Genomic DNA, 14,551 nt, shown 5'->3' on the forward strand with positions numbered 1-14,551 from the left:
AGGTACCTTCTATGGGCTGTTGCTGAAGCAGCCCATAGAAGCTGGCCGCATGCGCTGTACATATGTTTGTACTGCGCATGCGCCAGTGATGTCAGGCGCCGGAGATTGGGAGGAGAGCGGCAGCGGTGGCAAGGGGAGGGGGGTGCCGTAGAAGGTAGGAGCCAACACTGCTTAACAGCGATCGTTACTAACCTTCTAAACAATATTGACTATGTAGTCAAAATCATTTAGAAGGATCGCTCCGTGTGTACACCCCTTAAGGCATGTTCACTAATCCTAAACCAACAAGTAAATAGTTTTCTGCGTGCAGCTGATAAGCAGTGCACTAACACTAACAGGAGTGGGATGTATCATGTATTCCATCTGTAACTACAGTTTGTTTTATCACTGTGGATTTCCTGTGCTATGTAAGAAACTGTTAATAAATAAATGATATATTAATATGATTGTATAAAAGTAAATGATTGCACAAAAATGTTGACTTTTTTTTTTTTAAATGTCACAACCATTTGGTAAAATGTGTCCACTTGAAATGAGTTACTAACTGCAGAGTAGGGCAGCAGAATAAAAAAAAACTGATATCTTTGTACATTTGAACACAATGGTGGCTGTTTTAGCAGCTGTCCGTCATCTGGTCCCAGAGTCCCCATGCTGGGCACATATCAGTGGTGTACAGCACTAGTGCTAATAGTGTCTGACAGAAGGACAGCGTTCAGATCATGAGATCCAACTGCTGTTACACTTCATCATACTGAAACGGACAATGACCGCAGATGACAAAGGGGGCGCAGCTTCTGTTTTTTTTTATTTTTCAGGAATTTCTAAGACACAAGAATACAATAGGCAGTCACTAATACTGCTTTCACATTGCAGAAATGGGTAATGACAGGGTATTCTTAAATGGGACTTTAAAACGGGTCTGAACCTTAAGACCTTTCACATTGCAGGTGAAAACCGTTTTAAAAAGCATGTAATACCATTCACACATTCAACCCGTTTAACCCCCAAGGGACACGTTTCAAGCCATAGAAATAGAGCCATTCACACTGCCTAAAAAACGGCTTTGAAACGTGTAGGACTCTGCTTTTTAACCGTGTTGAAATACCGGTTAACTTTAACCGGTAAATCAACTCTGGCACCTTCACATTGCAGCCTTAAATGTTTTAAAATGGAAAAAAAACGGCAATATACCGTTTTAAAAGTGCAGTGTGAAAGGGGTATAAATAAAAACACCATTGGGAGTCAAGAAAAAATATCAACTCCGTGGGTGTAAAATGTGAATTTAATTGTACAGATAAAACGAATTATATATATATATATATATATATATATATATATATATATATATATATATATATATATATATTATGGTGTAGACACGAGCCTTTGTTTTGTCTCCCAACTGACACTAACAGTCCCTAATAAATATCAAATAAATAGAGTACTTTGTATAAATTGCATAATCTGGGTCTCAATAATCAGAGCTTCAGAGATTTCAGGATTACTGAGACAAAATAACAGTTGCATGCTTAAGGATTAAGCCCTGGTCGCTGGCACCAAGTGGAATAAATCTTCCTTGCTAGACAAAAATAAATAAGCTGCACTGCATTTAATATTACCCCTTTCACATCGCACCTAATTACTGGGTACATGCCGGTTTCTTGATGGCTGGATGCGGTAATTGGTGTGATGTGAAAGGGGTTACCGGTCCCGTAAACTGGTAGCAACACGGCAATACGAACCGGTAAAAATGAAGGGTTCTTTTCCATGTTGCTTTGCGTTGTGAACGGGTTAATTGGGTAGAGCGACCCATCTCCCATTCACAGATAAGGAGGAGGTGGTGCTTGGAACAGCACCAGCTCTAATCGCTGTCTCCTCCCTTGCCCCCGATGAAGCTCCGCCGATCTGCCCCACCCCCGCATGACGCCAGCGAACCGGCAATATTAATGGTTCGCTGAGTTGAAGTGAACAGACCAAAATGCAGGGTCTCTCTGGGACTGAATAGTTTTAAAATCCCGGTGCAACTATGCATTTTGCGATGTGAAAGCAGGGGTTGGGATCATTTGGTCTACAGCATGATGGTCGACAGTCATTAGGTTGACACTATTAGGTTGACATGGGAAAAGCTCGACATGGTTCTAGGTCGAAAGGTCATTAGTTCCACAGGTCGTTAGTTCGACAGGTTATTAGTTCGACAATGTCTAGGTCGACAGTCAAAAGGTCGACATGGGTTTTTTCACTGTTTTTTTACCTGAATGTCAACACAGTCGACATGGACACAGTTTCAAGTGCACCGCATCCCCTCGCTGCGCTTGCTATGCGTCGGGCACCGTGCCTTGCTGCGCCCGGCACACTATTTTATTCTCCCACCACGCCAGTGGATGGTAGGGCATGAAATACCACCTTTCGGCACATGTCGGCTCAAAAAACAGTGAAAAACCCCATGTCAACCTTTTGACCGTCGAACTAAACATTGTCGAACGAACGACCTGTCGAACTAATGACCTTTCGACCTACAACCATGTCGACCTTTCCCTATGTCGACCTAGACCCATGTCGACCTAATGACTGTCGACCATCATGCTGTAGACCAAAGAACCGTATCCCGAAAGTAGCATAAGTTAATATTTAAATGAATAAATACAATTTTTAATTTTCATGACTAATTATTGATAATATTGATAATACCTTTTTCTGATACAGTAAATAGATTAAAGTTGCAAAATGAAGCACAAACAAGTGGAGGTTCCATGGTGTAGAATTTTTCAGCTAAATACAGAACCCTCAGCTCATTCCAGGTGTAATTGATGTGATTTATATCTCAAGCATGAGTTGTGTATCGTGACTACCTAATGTTAGCATGGTGCACAAGTAAAATAAAACCCATACCCTTAAGCAAGGATCAAAACAAACTTACATTCCTCTCCTGTTTCAATCAAGCTTTTTCTTGTCTCCCATTTCTGAGTACGATGGTTTCTACGGCGTAAACTTACTAATGCTTCTAAAAATGAAAAGAGTTGATGTTGCCATTAGCAACCAAACAGATTCTGGCTATTATTTTTCTATTGCATCTTAGAAAATCATAGACAGAATGTTATTGGTTGCTATGGGCAACATCATCATTTGTCATTGTTAGAAGCTTTAGTAAATATATCCCTACCTGTGGCCTAATCATGCTGCTTTCTCTGTGTACCTGTCCTTAATAAGGTCTTGAATACCATGTATTTACCTCAGTTTTTCCCCACTCATTCCTACACTGGTTTGTTTCCTGAAAAGCATTTACTGTATTCCTGCAAAGTATACAACAAAGGGCAGTATTCAATGTAAATATTCACAGCGTGCAGCGAATCCTGTTTAGGATTCGCTGCACAGTCGCCACTGCCTGCCGTGTTCCGGAGCCTCGCTGTCCCCCCTATTCAACGTCGCAGGGGCTCGCTGCCCCTGACGGCGAGTGTGAACCCCTGCGGCGGACGCTGCAGGGAGCCTGAGGACTGTGACAGGCAGGGAGATGGAAGTCTCCCTGCCTGCCCCAGAACATATGTGGGGGGGAGGTGGGCTCCCCGGGAGCCAGGCAGCACAGGCTGCCCCCCCCCGGGAGAGCCAGCAGGGGACCAGGTATTCACTGCACCCGATCGTGCATATGTAATGATCGGGTGCAGTGAATATATGAATATCTAATGAGCGGCTCCCGGCACCCTGCTGGCTGCTCTGTGTAAAAAAAAATATATATTTTTTTAAATTAAATATATATTCATGTGCTACAGTATAAGCACATGAATAAAAATAGCATGCCCCTTCTCAGAATAAAATTTCTGATTTTTTTACACCAAATGTAAAACAACAACAACTTTATTTTAAAAGTTCACTTTCCACTTCACCATGAAAAGATGGCGATTTGCTACACGGCGACACACAGCGAAAATCACTTAGAAAGACGGCGAGAAGTGCACGTTGAATAGGCTGATTCGCTTTCTGACCCAAAAAATCACCTTCCAACGCGAAAATAGCACAAATTCGCTGTGATACAGGGCGAATTATCCTCATTGAATACTGCCCAAATGGTCTAGAAAGAACTTAAACCTAAATTGGGCATAAGCTCACCACTACTTAAACAATCTGCTGGAGATGTTATGACCAGAAGAATTCCAGTGGAAGTGAATAAGAACTGAATAATGAACCTACTGTAGGATCCCAGCTCAAATAGCTTAATCTATGTTGTCAGACTCTCATAAGAAAACTAGTGTACCATATATCTGGGGAGCACCTGGGGTGCCAGCAGGGCGTAAATCGCAGATAGCGCATGCACAGAACAAGAGTTAAGCTGATGGTGCTGGACTCCAGCTTCTACATGCTGCCGCCTCCAAGAGTCCTTGTTGTGTTGTGGCTCCGATGTCCATAATCAGAAAGATAAGAATGGTGCCAAGGGCAATCTAACTGCTGTTGTGTGCAGTTCCAACCTTGGAGAAAATTGCAATTATATGCAAGTACTGTGCTCCGTTGGGTTTTTATTTTAAGAAATAGTCTGCATCTGTTTCTAGACAGAACATTTGCGAAGCTATAGGCCTTGAGGCAACATATAAGTGGATGATGATCAGTGGGTTTCTCTGATTGGCTGAATGTATCGGAATCTCTCATATTAGTGAAATATGATTGTAATGTTGCTGCTGCAATCTATTTGCCCTATTACCGTGATATTAGCAATCAATCTGTAGTAATTCATTGACCGTTGTCCTACTTTTTGGTGCTTTTTAGTGAAATGGTGTAGTTCCATGCCTAATCAGTTGGATACAAAATCTGTAGTTTAATAATCGGATCTTAATTATACTAAAGATACATCAGATATGTTACTATTCAAGATAATTTAATGTACACATATATATTTTTTATTAATCTCAAATTAAGTTGGGTATACTAATACCGCTTTCACACTGCCAAAACGTTTAAAAAAACTGTATTTTTAAACGGCATTTAAAACGGGTCTGAGCCTTCACATTGCAGTAGATTAACGTTTTAAATACAGTTTTAGTACCATTCACATAAGTCAACCCGTAATCCCCTAAACACATTTCAAGGCAGAATGCAGGGTACAACCTATCACAGGTCTGTAATCTGTTGTTTTTACTAAATACCGTTTCAGAGCCATTCTCACTGCATAAAAACACGCCTCTGAAACGTGTAGGACTCTGCTTTTTAAACGTTTTGAAATACCGGTTATCTTTAACCAGTAAATTATCTCTGGTGCTTTCCCACTGCAGCCTTAAACATTTTGAAATGGGAAAAAAATGGCAATATACCGTTTAACAAGTGCGGTGTGAAAGGGGTATAATATGTGTGTTTGTATTGTTCTTAGTAAATTCATCTGGTAATAATGTTTCTGTATTATGTTTTTTTTCTATTGTTATTTATAATTTTGAATTTGTTTAGAACAGATTAAAGGGGCAGACAAAGGGTACGAATTGCACGATGATTTCAGAACCGACAGCGTCATTGTGGCCGGGATGCTATAAACTAGAAATGCGGTAAAACCCCCCGTTATCTGGGTTTTACCGCATTTCTGTATGCTCTAAACCCCCTCCGCAGTTTCAGAGCTGTGGAGGGAATCACCAGCAAAAGCTGGTGATTCCCTGCAAACAGAAGCGTATAGGCTTCTTACCGCAGCGCTGTGTGAGGGAACCATCACGGATTCCTCCCAGCATGCCCCGCGGCCGGCGCCGTGCTCTGCACAGGTGCAGAAGGACTCCCGGGTGTCAGACCTGGATGTCCAGTGCCGTGGCCGCCTCACAAGGGACAGCTCTTATCGCAAGAGCTGTCCCTTGCGTTAATAACCGCATATGTTAGAGCATATGCAGTTATTAAGAATGAGGTACCCGGCAAAGGGGGGCAAAAATGGGCAACTGATGTTAGAACATCCCGCCCTGTATCTCGCACCCTTTGCCCGCCTGCCCACCCATATCCACTCATAAGAGCTCACTACCCTATGGGCAAATGGCAAAGCACTGCTGTTGGCGTGATAATTTGGCTGGGCGGATGTCTTTGGACACAATCGAATCTAGATATATATGAAGCACACATGCTCTTGCAAATAATTTCAACCAACATCACCCAAATAGGCTACTTTCTCATTTATCCGCAACTGATCCGGTTTCTTTAAATTTGGCAAGGAGTATGGCAACTACTCTGTGAGTAATGGGTGGCCTATTTGGGTGATATTGGTTGAAATCAATTTGCAATAGCACATGTGCTTCTGTCTCCAAATATCAAGGTAATCTCAGCATGTTCTGTTTGTGTTAGCACTATTGTTATTAATGTTACTAACTGCAAAATAAAACTGTTAAAGCTTGAGTATGAATAAAGATGTGTTAAATAAAGAATGTCATTTTTTTTCTTAGGAAATTATGCATCTGTTTAATAGATCACATGACTACCTTTCCAATTAAAAAAAACAGAGTTGCATTCAAAATGGCTGACCCCATTGGTGACATAACCTAAAATGTTTCTTTTTTTAATGGTGTTTCCGCACTTAATTTTATGACCGCTATAAAATTTACAATTTACATCAGGAGCAATAAGAACATCTTCAAGAATTCCAATTCTCACATTACAAATATTTTTCTTACAATGTTAGGAGTGCTGCCAAGTGTTACATTGTCTTGCCGCTTTCAGCTGATTACAGGATACAACAGTATTAACTTGTTAAAGTCTTTAAAACTTCCTTGATTACATGAAAGCCTGCCACGTAAATGCTACCAAACTCTTCCAAGTGTTTCTGAATTAGACCCATCTCTGCTGCGGAACATTTCGAAATCACACTCAGATTGGGTTAATCACACTTAAAGGTTGGGTTACTCACTTGCCTGGAGTCTGGTGCAATCAACAAAAGCAAAATACTCAAGATCCTCCAGTTTGAGACCAGACAGCTAATTTAAATACTGCTGGAATCTTCTGAGAACAGACGGCTAATTTAATTCTGCAAGGGAAGTGTGTTATTGAAAAACCGCCCCGCTTCACTGCACATTTTAAAAAGAGTTAGACATCCATGAGCAATAATAAAGTAACAATCCACATACAATGTTTGACTAATGGCAAGCAAATGTATTACATTAAAATGTAGGTGAAAGAATTTTATTTATTGCGTTTTTTGACGTGGATGTGAAATGTTGCAGGCTGTAATGGAATTTTTTTTATTCTTCCAGTCCATTATAATGTGCTCAAAATGAATACAATGTAAGAGATGAACCACTATGTCGTTATCCACAAAGGAAAGACAATAGAGGGTATAAGAAAAATTCACCTCAACCAATATTCTGTTTCAGGGGCTACTGACCTTTAAAAATGAATATCAAAATGAGCATTAAAAAAAACATCTGTGTGTTTTTGTCACTTAAATTCAGTATTGATTTTAATTAAGTTGCTTATATAAATAGAGGTTGGTCTAAAACAGTCTGTAGCCCCTGGGAGATTATACTATAATGGCCCTAACTGTGCGGAGTTGGTATATTCTCCCCTTGCTTGCGTGGGTTTTCTCCGGGTAGTCCGGCTTCCTCACACAATCCAAAAATATACGGGTAGGTTAATTGGCTTCCAACAAAAATAACCCTAAAATGTCTGTGTGTGCGTGTATATGTGGGAGGGAATATAGATTGTAAGCTCCGCTGGGGCAGGGACTGATGTGTATGTTCAACTATACTCTGTAAAGCGCTGCGGAATATGTGTGCGCTATATAAGGAACTGTTAATAAATAAAGAAATAAATAATGGGGTCTCACTAGATCGCTTAAAAAATACCCCTACATCGCTCCGTGTGTAGGGGCATAGGGATAGCGATGTGCGGCCCCACACATTGCTATCACCCAGGCGATTAATATTCAGCATGCCGGATAAATCTAGTTCATCGTTGGGGTCAGGGCCAGTGTCTCAGCGGAGTGTTTGCACATTGCTGTGTGCTGAGTGGTGTTGCTGAGCTTCCTGAGCTCAGCAGTGCCGCAATGTGTGTACGGCCCTTAATACATACATACATATTAAAGTTGTCGAATGTACAAAATACATCCCTCTGGGAGATCCTGGAGGGGGGCAGGGTACCGAAGACCAGTGCAGGGTGCATTGTGGTATGATACGTTATTCATTTTGTAGGGCAGGTGGAAATACAATGTCTATTTTACTGCTGAAATCAATGGGTGCAAAGGTGGGTTGTCTTCTCTTTTTGGGAGTCTCCTTTATATTCCTGGGAGGTTGGCAGGTATGTCAAATACATCGGAACTCAAAAGAACAGACACAAATTAAGGGAGAAATGTATCAAATCTTGGATAGAGATAACGTTGAGAAGTTGCGCATAGACACCAATTACATTGTGTGATTTTCTAGCACAGCTTCTAATACAGGCATGTCCAAACTGTGGCCCTCCAGCTGTTGTGGAACTACACATCCCAGCATGCCTTGCCATTGTTTTAGCATTCTCTAATAGCAAAACTGTGGCATGGCATGATAGGACTTGGTGTTTCACAACAGCTGGAGGGCCATAGTTTGGACATGTCTGTTCTAATATGACTGATTGACACTATTCGGCTGGTACTTTATATCTCTCCACTGTATATCTTTACAATATTTTAGAGATCTCCCTTTATTTTTGTTATTATTTTAATTTAAAATATCTCTGTCCGCACAACGTGGCGGTTAGTCTGGAAGCTGAGCAATACACAATATAGGATTAATCAATGCCGTCAGCAACAAAACATATTTAATATTGTATCTGGTCCCAAACCAACACATATTTTTAATAAACCTGGTTAAACTGAATCTATAAGAAAATAGAAAACATCATTGGGGCAGGTGGCAGTGGTGATCTAACCAGATGGGCCCCGCTATTGCCTTGATTGTTCATACCATCTATCTAAATTATAAACCATTAACGAGTCCAAATCCAGCGTGCAGTTCTGCACTTTAGCTGATTGGTTAGTGCTTCAGCTCTCTCCTTGACAAATAGCCCCCTCTGCCATACTTGCTGACTTCCTGGCTGCTCTCTCCATCTTTCTCTTCTGTCTTTCTATTCAGCAAGAATTGCATCATGGGAGCACGGATGGTGTAATGGTTAGCATTACTGCCTCACAGAGCTGAGGTCATGGCTTCAATTCTACCATGGCCCTAACTGTGCAGTTTGTATATTCTCCCTGAGCTTGAGCGGGTTTCTGCTGGGTTAGCCCTGCTGCTGCTGCTCTAGATCCTGGACTGGATCTTTTTTAACACATTCCTCCCGCCAACCCTGGTGAAGATCAGAAATCTTCAGGTGAGGTCTCTGTCTCGCCCACTTCTAATTGTGTCATCTGCCTGAATACACAGCCCTCCACCAATTTCCAGAGGCCACTCACCTCGCCCTCTTCCTCCTCCCCTTGCTTCACCTTAGGATTGCTTGGAGGATCGAGACCTACCCTCTGGAAAGGACATCCGCATTGGGGTGCTGTTTCCCCAGGTGATGCCGCACCTCAGACTTAAATGACTGTAAAGCCAAAAACCAATGGGTCACACAAGCATTCACCTCTTTTTTTCGTGTGCACCCATTGCAAGGGTGCATAGGGAGGCGCCGTGGCCGAATCATGGCGAGTAAAGCGGTACACTTATACAGTGTATAAAAAAACATGAAAAACTCATGTCAACCTTTTTATGTCATGACCATGTCAGCCTGATGCATGTAGACCTGTCTCGTGTACAACTAGTGACTGTTGACCTATAGCGGTCAACTTAAGTTCTGTCGATCCTATGACCCATACCGGTCTAAAAGAAAACTGCATAACAACATATTGCAAAGAAAAGATGTGTAATAAGGGTTCAATATCTATGGAATTAAATCTGTGTTCTCTTAGTAACATGGTTTAGATGTTGGATCTGATTGATACTTAGAACGTGTCCGCAGGACATAGCATCAGTATAAAATAATAACGTCGATAACCGTTCTGTTTTTCTTATACAGATGGTTGTTCATAGAATGCAAATTGTAATTCCCCCGCTTATGTAATACTCCACAAACACAAAATCTATATACAATTAGAAATAAATATGTCCTAGATCAGTGAGAGCTTCTGATGGTTACAGTATTAGATACTTATTAATGAACATCGCTGGTGTTTATCCTATGCTTCTTTACATGCTTATGGGCATAACCAGACAAGCGTGTTGCGGTAACTCATTTTGAAATCCATATTTGATGTGAATAAATAGTATCTGAAAACAAGATTTTCTATCATACATTTTCTGCTGATTAGATGCACATTCCAACTATTACACTATATGACATGACCCCAATATAATTGTATTGCACTTCATGTAATTGCATTAATTGAATCTTAAATTATGCGAAAGTAGATTTGCTAATGCTGTGATATATATATATATATATATATATATATATACAGGCATTTGATGGGCTGTGTCATGCTCCACCCATTGGGTGTGTCTAGTTACACCTATGGGCGTATATGCTGCCACTCCTAAAGTACTGCCACAACCAGAACTCCCTTCATGCAGAATATTATACATAGAGGGCTGTTCGTGTACATGTAGGGAGGACACTGCCACCAAATGTGCTGCAGTCAGAGGGGCGGTGATGTAATGCTGTCAGTGAGGCAGGGCTGAGCTGCTGTCAGTGAGGCGGGGCTGAGCTGCTGTCAGTGAGGCGGGGCTGAGCTGCTGTCAGTGAGGCGGGGCTGAGCTGCTGTCAGTGAGGCGGGGCTAAGCTGCTGTCAGTGAGGCGGGGCTGAGCTGCTGTCAGTGAGGCTGGGCTGCTGTCAGTGAGGCGGGGCTGAGCTGCTGTCAGTGAGGCGGGGATGTGCTGCTGTCAGCGAGGGAGTTACTGCTGTCAGTGAGGCAGGGATGTGCTGCTGTCAGCGATGCAAGGATGTGATGCTGTCAGCGAGGCAGGAATGTGATGCTGTCAGCAAGGCAGGAATGTGATGCTGTCAGTGAGGGAAATACTGCTGGCAGTAAAGCAGGGATGTGCTGCTGTCAGCGAGATGTGCTGCTGTCAGCGAGACAGGGATGTCTCGGAGGCATTTAGAGAAATGCTCATTGCTTTGCTTAGGTCTAGCTCAGCCGTGTAATCATGTCGGGTACCTTGTATGGGGCAGAGTATCTAGACCAGGGCTGGGCAACACCGGCCCTCCAGATGTTAATGAAGTACACATCCCAGGATGCTTTGCATTAGTTTTGCTATGTGGCAATGCTGAAACTGATGCAAGGCATGCTGGGATGTGTAGTTCATCAACATCTGGAGGGCCGGTGTTGCCCAGCCCTGATCTAGACAATTCAATGGTGTGAGTGAAAGTATTGGGTATCACTGTGCAATGCATACTGTTCGGAAGGCTGTATTCTAATGCCTAAGAGTCAGCATGCATATGCACTGGCCAATGGAGTATTTGCAGGCAGGAAGCTGATGGCTGATTAAGCACAGAACTTACATAAACTACTGAAGGGTTCTGGAGATGCTGGAACTTTAAGTAGTCAGTTGGTAGTTCTCCTTAAAATCTGAAGTTCTGGGATAGCCAAGAGGGGAGGGGTTTAGACATAGAACGGGAGCCAAGAGGGGAGGGGTTTAGACATAGAACGTGCTAGGGATTAGGTTAGAAGTTTTTGTGCAGTTTTCCCTTCCTTCAATCCGTGTGTTTTATGTGTGTGGGTGCGGCAATACTGAATGGTCGCTTGTTTATATGTTTCGTTTTAAGAACTTAATGGGTGTGCTCTCCTGACATTGCGATATGTAGTAGAACCCATCGTTCTGGATGGGAGATGGGTTACACAACCAGACGGTGAGTTGATTACGAATGGCTGTTTTGGTATGTGTGTTTATGAATATTATCCTTGACCGTTCTTTAATGCCGCCACCATTCATAATCTTAATGAAATAATATAGTAAATTTTCTCAATTAAATTGGTGAGTACATATTTGAAACGCCAGCCCTGTTGTCCGTGTCTTTCTTCATTAGTGTTAAGTTTGTTACAGTAATAAGTTATTTTAAAGTGTTAAGCATAAAAGATACCAGATGGTGAGCTTTAGGGTCCCAGATTGAGGAGGGTATTTAATCTCATACCAACAGTCAGAACCCTTTCCCATTTAAGGTCTGCTTGCCAGTTTATCGGCAGGCTGGATTCTAAGTTCCACCTGCCGACCGGTGGAAAAGGGGTGTGTCAGTGGAAAAAGGTCATATATTGTTGAGATCCGACGATGATCTCAACAATCCACAGCCGTTTTCAGAAAAATGGACCCGACTGCTTTTAAAGTCAGGTCTGTTCAGTCGAGTTGCCTCTTCAACGCTGTTGGGAACGAAAGCATTGAATAGGTGTCCGCTGCTATTTCCCCTGTTAGAAATAGCGGTGGGTGCTGAATACCCCCAAGACTTTTATGTAGAGCAAAAACCTCCCATATCACCAATACCTGCTTTAACAGCTTATTTGTCTGGAACAATGTTCACTCTTCATGTGGCAGAGAAGCTTCTATGTCAGAATGATCTATTTACATCCTAAGGAAGCCGGAAGAACAACAACGATTTACAAACTCTGATTTATACATAATTTAGGGAATTTGAATGTAAAAATACAGATGGAGTTTACATTTGGTAGAGTCAGGGACATGCAAATAATGCATACATGGCAGAAGAGGGACAGCAGAGATCTGTCACATAGAGCAAAAAGCAAAAAGTTTTTAATTAAAGGAGATCATTCAGGCATTTATAAATTAAGGTCACAGTGAAGAAAAATAGCAACGGGATTATAGAGTGCGAACAATAGGAGATGGACAGAAACAATAAATTGGTCAAAGGTGTCCGAAACCAAATCAGTAGCCAGACACTCCAGGTGGACGTATAGCATAATTGTATGGTACATGTGAATATGCAGTTGGAGGGGGCTCAACAAACCTTCTATAGAGAAGTTGCCAATAGCAACCAATATGATTATTTTATTTATCTAGTACATTCTTTAAATGAAAGCTAGAATGTGATTGGTTTATGTGGCAACTTCTCCGCTTGTCCTCTTTAGAAGGTTTCATACATGGACCACTTCATGATCAAGCTGTTTCCCATGTAAAATGTTTCATTCTGCTCTGTAGTCATCTAGAATTCTGGATGGGTTGCATGGTCTTCTGGAAACCCATGTCTAGGGTTTGTGAGTAAAACATATTTTATTCATTTCTAGGTAATAAATCTCAAGACAGTGGCATTGCAGAGATGGAGGAGCTGCCTGTTCCTCACAATATCAAGATCAGCTACATCACATGCGACTCCTTCAAGATTTCCTGGGATATGGATTCCAAATCGAAGGACCGGATTACACACTACTTTATTGACCTCAATAAGAAGGAGAACAAGAATTCCAATAAATTTAAACATAAGGTAACACATTTACTAAATTGCTTGGAAAGTAGGTATTTATTTTAAGACGGGTGTAATTGGACAACCTAGAACAGTCGTGCCCAAACTGTGCGCCACTTGCAGTGGTGCTTGCTTGGATTGGTGGGTCCAAGACCGACTCAAATTATTTATTGTCAAATTATTTATGGTCGGTTGGCAAACCAATGCTGGTGGCTGCCAATAAAACAATAAATGGACAAACAAAGTGAATCTTATCCCTCTCACAATAACTGAACCTAAACATGACACAGAAACACAGTTGACTTTTCTTTTCTTTTTTTATGTCCCACAGTCAGATGTACTAAGGTTGATAAAATAGAGAGTGATAAACCACCAGCCAATCAACTGCTAACTGTCATGTTCCAGGCTTTGTTTAAAAAATGACAATTAGGAGGTGATTGGGTTTATCATTCTCCATTATATAACTTTTTAAGGCTTAGTACATCTCCCCCTCAAACAGAAACTGTTACCCTGGGGGTGCAATGAGAAACATTTTGATAGTCTAGAACAGGTCCAAACTGTGGCCCTTTAGCTGTTGTGAAACTACACATTCCAGCATGCGTTGCCATAGTTTTAGCATTCTCTAATAGCAAATCTGTGGCATGGCATGATGGGACTTGTAGTTTTACAACAGCTGGAGGGCCATAGTTTGGACATGCCTGCGCTAGAATGCTGCAATTCAGTAGTTTGGAAACCACTGGCCTAGAACAATGGTTTTATTTAACAAGTGTTTATCATTCATAAATAAAAGTTTTTTTTTTCTACATTGAAAATAATTTTTTATACTGTTATGTTTTACATTCACCGGTTTACATAGCAAGGTACTTTCATTCTAACATTCCTTGGCTTAGACGTAAGTGATCCTCAGCGTTTTAGGATCTTCTTTCAGGGAAAAGAGGAGGGTATTGTTAGTAAAGACACATTTATCTCTTACTCATTCTTTTTATATGAAAGTGTACCTACTGAGAATCAAATCAATTACTGAAATGATGTTAAATTGTAATTTAAGTTGGTGATGGCTTTTCCTGGCGATTATATTATCATTTCCATTTACATCCTATAAGATCATGGAGTGACTTCCATTGATGTTCCCCAGTAATGGACCCTGTAGCAAAAACCCTATCATCCAGTAGTTAGCTTAGATCAGGCATTCCCATCCAC

The 14,551-nt window shown here is 41.5% G+C and overlaps 1 protein-coding gene across 2 annotated transcripts in view; it reads left to right on the forward strand.

The window, feature by feature from the left end:
- PHYHIPL (phytanoyl-CoA 2-hydroxylase interacting protein like) overlaps positions 1-14,551 on the forward strand; it is a 146,449-nt gene that overhangs the window by 87,213 nt on the left and 44,685 nt on the right. For both annotated transcript variants that reach the window (XM_083149115.1, XM_083149116.1), the window contains exon 2: positions 13,176-13,372. In XM_083149115.1, coding sequence (XP_083005241.1) covers positions 13,176-13,372 — 197 coding nt within the window. The remainder of the gene's footprint in view (positions 1-13,175; positions 13,373-14,551) is intronic.

Source organism: Crinia signifera, chromosome 6 (genome assembly GCF_055691185.1).
Source record: "Crinia signifera chromosome 6, ASM5569118v1, whole genome shotgun sequence".
NCBI classification, from domain to species: Eukaryota; Metazoa; Chordata; class Amphibia; order Anura; family Myobatrachidae; genus Crinia; species Crinia signifera.